Raw genomic sequence first — 5,096 nt, 5'->3', positions numbered from 1 at the left:
ATTGGCAATTTATGCTTGTATGTTTTTAATCAGAACAATATTGTTAAGACGAACGAGTTGTAGAGCTTGTTCCGATCGAAATGAGTCCAAACACGACATCATTTGGACTGTCTTTAATGAGATTGTAATTTTTATCGTAACATTACGTATCAGTGAAACTTGTTCGATTACACTCGAATTTGACCTCATTTTCATCAGGAAAATCACCTCCATTCGCTCGTCCCAATTTCATGAGGATATATTGAAAAATCTAAAAGTTTAAACTTTCATACGTGCGCGATTCTCCATTCGCTTACATTGTATGTCGTCCGTCGTTGCTGGGTCTTTGAAGCCCGGCGCTCGGCAAAAGTTATTCCAAGATTTATTCGAAGCCTTCGAATAAAAGATACAGATAAAAGATGAAAAAATTATTCGAAGTTCGAATAAATCCGCTTCGAATAGAAAAAATTATCTTTATTCGTCGGATAAATTCTCGACGAATAAAATTATTTATCCGATACTCGTCCAATAAAGATGCTTTTTTTTATTCGAACCTTCAAATAACAAATAAAGATAAAGTATCTTTTATTCAAATTTTCATTTAAATAATTTTTTATCCCAAATAATGCCCATCTCTGCGAGGGCCGTTAGCACCGTGAAAGATTTACTTAATATTTAATTGAATTTAATAATTACAAAGAGGGTATCATGAACAAAGTGCATGCACTTGGAACTGTTACAGAAATATGTAAGATCACCCTTTCGATGAAGTATCGAATGAGTTTTATAACACGAGCGACTGGAATCCGCCTCTTTTGAGGAGTATAGTACACACTGCATGTCTAGCCTTCCTTTAATTAGTTTTGGAGGCAGGTCTCTGGAAGTTGTGGATGCATTCGCTTGTACGGTCTGGCTTGCGAGTCAATAGCAATTGTTAGCGTACCATAAAACTCCAGATGTTACACAGAACACAGGTAGGCGTGCTGGGCGCTACGTCACCAACGCACTAAAGGACTGAAATGAAGGAAACACTTTTGTTTTTTCAATGGTCGTCGCAAAAAATTGTTCTTCCTTGAATATGGATGGTACCATGGTATTGAGTTGTAAAGGGGTGTTAAACAGAGCTGCAATGCAGCCCATTAATAATTAGTAGAACGGTGAAATAAAGAGTAATCTAGAATGTTTTCGAGTAAAATTATTTAAAAATAGTTCTAATGTGTTTTTAAAGTCATCTAGTAAAAATCTTATGGTGCTGAGGTGGAAAAATATTTATTCATGAAAGAAAAATTTTTTTAATTAATAATAACAGTAGCTAAATATATGAAAAAATTTAAGATAGTGTTGATGACAATAGCTCATTATTAAATTAATATTCAGGTTGGTCGCTTTTAAACTTCGATATGAGATCTTTATTTGTTCGAATTTTTCCGGATTTTCCATTTTTTACAACTAAAGTTTGCAACTACAAACTTGGAAAAAAAATAAAATACGTATCATTACAATTAATATTAGAGATTTTGTACACAAGATTTACATGTTAGTTACATATTTCATATAAAACAATTAAGCTGTACGTTCTAATCCTGGTTAAAAAAATAATGTGCGTTCAGTTTTATGCTAAAAGACTGACCGGTTCTGTGCCATGCTAAAAGACTGACCGGTTCTGTTCCAGGAAAGACTGACCGGTTCTGTGCCATGCTAAAGCGGCGATGTCACGAAAGTGGGAACGCCGAAACCCCGGGCGTGAGCACTCTCATTCCTCTCTGGTATAAACAGAGAGGATATGTGGCGCTTCAGCGATGCGTAGTTTCTCCCGCGTGCCGTCCTGGCGCTTCGAACGCTCCGAGAAGGAGAAAACAAGTCTTGAAGCCGCGGCCGCTTTTTCTCATTGGTCATTCCTAAAGACGCTTACCATTGTTTGCATTTGAGGATGCACCCTAATCGCGGCCTTCTTGTTTCCTCCTTCTCTTTTCCTTTTTAATGTTGTCTAGGTAATTTAAAAAATAGCAATTAATTTAACTTTCATTTTTATTACAATTTGTTTCTCGTTGTTCATTCCATCTGTACATGTCTGATAATTATCACGTACATTTCTCTCTCAAAGTTTTTATTTTGCAAATAAACCATTTTTAACATAATTTTACTAATTAATTAATTTAATTATTGTTACCACTCAATTAACGAACACGCGAACTCCAAAGATATATGTAATTCTAGAAACTTCTACATTTAATTTTTTAATAGCATTGTGGTTAGAACTTTGCATTGCAGAATGAAAAAACGTCTTGTGCTTAAATATTTACGAATGTTTTAGTCTTGAATAATAAATTTGCACGCCAAATTCTATATCCCACGTGATCCCGTTCAATCTAGATACCTAATTAATTCGAACATTTGTTACATAGTGTCGCTGTGCACGCTGTGAACATAGCGCATGCCTCGAACGAATGCAACGAATAACATGAAATTGACAGACATTCAGCATTGATTGTGATTTCGACTGCTCGAGAGAAACAATTGCGTTGTTATTGCATAATGTGAGTACACATAAAAATTTTTGCAAATTGATCTCGAACTTCGAATAAATCGTAGTAGATTGGCAGATTTCTCGAAGCATTCAAGATTTCTATTGATATATTGAAAAACCCTATGTAATTTGAATATTTTAACGTGGGTACATAGTTTTCGGGTCATCCACTGCATGTGTTTCTGTTTGTTTGACAGATTAACGACGTGAATAAGTGTTAAAACGTAAAGATGATGCTCGCGAGGGTGTGTAGAGCTGGTACTTTACCAACTCTATCTGTTATTCTGAAAAGTCCCGTCGTCTCGAAACCACTTATCCCGAGGATCCAATCTTCGAGATTGTTCGCCAGCGATGGACGTAGTGCTTATACTAGATCTGCTCGCAGATCTGCTACCATTAAGGAACAGGCAATGTCTCCTGCAGGAGAAACAGGTACAAATTTTCATTCAAAACGGAAAAATGAAAGTTTCACATAACATGATGCAATCGTGGGACTGTGAATACATGTATATATGTAGTCACACAGGACAACTTGGCATATTACTATCTACTACTAAAATTTTGTATGAAAACAATTGATATGTATATTAAGCGCAACAAATATTTGTAATAGAGCTCAAAACATAATGACAGTATTATCCATTCTATATAAAGGCCTATATCCATTTGAGAGTTTCTGTCAATAGTAGCTCTTGAGAGTACTCTCAAATTGTGTGTCCATTTGAGAGTACTTCCGAGATTAACGTGAGAGTCAACTCTTGGGATGTCCTCTCAAGTATGTATCCATTTGTAGGAATTTCAATAGTTATAAGAATACTTGTGAACAGAATGAATGTGAAGAAGGAGAGAAGACTGTCTAGAAGACTCAGCTATACGAATGGTGTTCGTATAGTTGACAGTTGCTCGTCGAGAGAAAAATTGAACGCATCCATTTGCGAGTTTCACTTTGCTGTTTGCTCTCCGAGAGTTTTTCGTGCAACTCTCTGATAGCACTCTCAATAGCATGTACACAGACAAATTTGACTTTCAAGAGTAACTCACTTACTCAGTTTCTACAATTTTACTCTCAAATGGGCACAGGCCTTAACAAGTTGACTTAACTCTTTCAGACTTGATGTGAAATATATAAATCGATGATTGACAGTGTAAATAAGATTATTATTATATTAACGTATTAATAGCAATTAAATTTTCTGTTAAATATTATAGTTATTATTAAACATTTGCAGCTTTTAACATTGGAAAGGGTGCTGTGGCTGGTGGCACTGTACTTGGTCTAGGTGCTTTATGTTTTTACGGATTGGGTCTTTCCTCTTCTGCAGGTGCCATAGATCAAGCAGCGTATGTTCTTTATCTAACAGTATTATTATAATGCTATTTTATAGAGGTGTGCGAGAACATGAAAATTTTGAGTCAAGAATTTTATTCAGGATAGGGACAGGTTTTTGAGTTTTGGGTCCTCGCACACCTCCACTATTTTACTATAGGCAAATAGAGGCAAATTTAAATTATTATATAATTTTAAATAGGTTGTGGCCCCAATATGTGAAAGATAGAATTAAAGATACATATGCATATTTTGGAGCATCCATAGCAGCCAGTGCAGCATCTGCTGCCGTTTGTTTAAGATCACCAACTGTAATGAATATGGTGATGCGTCAAGGATGGGGAGCTTTGATAGTTACCATGGTAGCTATGGTCGGCAGTGGAATGGTAGTTCATAGTATTCCTTACAAGGAAGGCTTTGGAGCAAAACAATTGGCATGGCTAGCTCACACTGGTATCGTTGGCGCAGTTCTTGCGCCTTTATACTTGTTTGGTGGTCCTTTGGTACTTAGAGCAGCATGGTATACTGCTGGAGCAGTTGGTGGTTTGTCTACAGTAGCTGTTTGTGCTCCAAGCGAAAAGTTTTTGAACATGGGAGGACCGCTAGCACTTGGTCTAGGTGTAGTGTTTGCAAGTTCAGTTGGTACCATGTTTTTGCCTCCAACCACAGCTCTTGGATCTGGTTTACACTCGATGGCTCTATATGGTGGTTTAATCTTGTTCTCCATGTTCCTTCTGTACGATACGCAAAGAATTGTTAAACGAGCAGAGATGCATCCAAAGTATGGCTTTGATGGAAGACCATATGATCCAATCAACAAGTACGTAATTTCTTTTTAAATTCTGTGGATTTATACGTTAATACGATATATTAATATGAATCTTCTATGTTTTAGTGCCATCTCTATTTATATGGACACAATAAACATTTTCACGAGGATCCTCATGATACTGGCTGGTGGAGGTAATAGGCGAAAGTAAAATTGTAAATATTACTTGATCAGAATGACACCAAATCGAGAAATCCTAGTTTACTATCGTATGGAAGCTGCGGTGGTGTTACTAATGTGTAACAATGTGCTGAATAAATAAGTTTCTTGATAATGATATATTTTATATTATAGTCGATAGATAATATACTGTAAATTATTGATTTATTCCAAATAAAGTATAAAAACTATCATATGTATAAAGAGTAAGAAAACTATACAGTAACCTTCCTCAACTTTGAAAAAAAGAAACTAACGAATTAATACTTCAACTA

General features: G+C 35.8%; 1 protein-coding gene across 1 annotated transcript; it reads left to right on the top strand.

Annotated features, from left to right (window-relative positions):
• The first annotated feature begins 2,360 nt into the window (after window positions 1–2,360).
• Window positions 2,361–5,017, top strand: LOC143354982 (growth hormone-inducible transmembrane protein). The gene is made up of 5 exons (XM_076789416.1): window positions 2,361–2,516; window positions 2,704–2,938; window positions 3,736–3,847; window positions 4,036–4,653; window positions 4,729–5,017. The coding sequence occupies exons 2-5, from the start codon at window positions 2,737–2,739 to the stop codon at window positions 4,811–4,813; spliced, it is 1,017 nt and encodes a 338-aa protein (XP_076645531.1). The 5' UTR covers window positions 2,361–2,516; window positions 2,704–2,736; the 3' UTR covers window positions 4,814–5,017.
• Window positions 5,018–5,096: the final 79 nt, after the last annotated feature.

Source organism: Halictus rubicundus, chromosome 6, assembly GCF_050948215.1.
Source record: "Halictus rubicundus isolate RS-2024b chromosome 6, iyHalRubi1_principal, whole genome shotgun sequence".
Classification (NCBI taxonomy): domain Eukaryota; kingdom Metazoa; phylum Arthropoda; class Insecta; order Hymenoptera; family Halictidae; genus Halictus; species Halictus rubicundus.
This window is presented reverse-complemented; position numbering and strand designations above follow the sequence as displayed.

Excerpts from the sequence above, each read along its gene's own strand:
- LOC143354982 (XM_076789416.1), top strand. The coding sequence starts at position 2,737 with ATGATGCTCGCGAGGGTGTGTAGAGCTGGTACTTTACCAACTCTATCT. Across the intron at positions 3,848-4,035 it reads GGTGCCATAGATCAAGCAGC|GTTGTGGCCCCAATATGTGA; the intron begins GTATGTTCTTTA and ends AATTTTAAATAG. Across the intron at positions 4,654-4,728 it reads CCATATGATCCAATCAACAA|TGCCATCTCTATTTATATGG; the intron begins GTACGTAATTTC and ends TCTATGTTTTAG.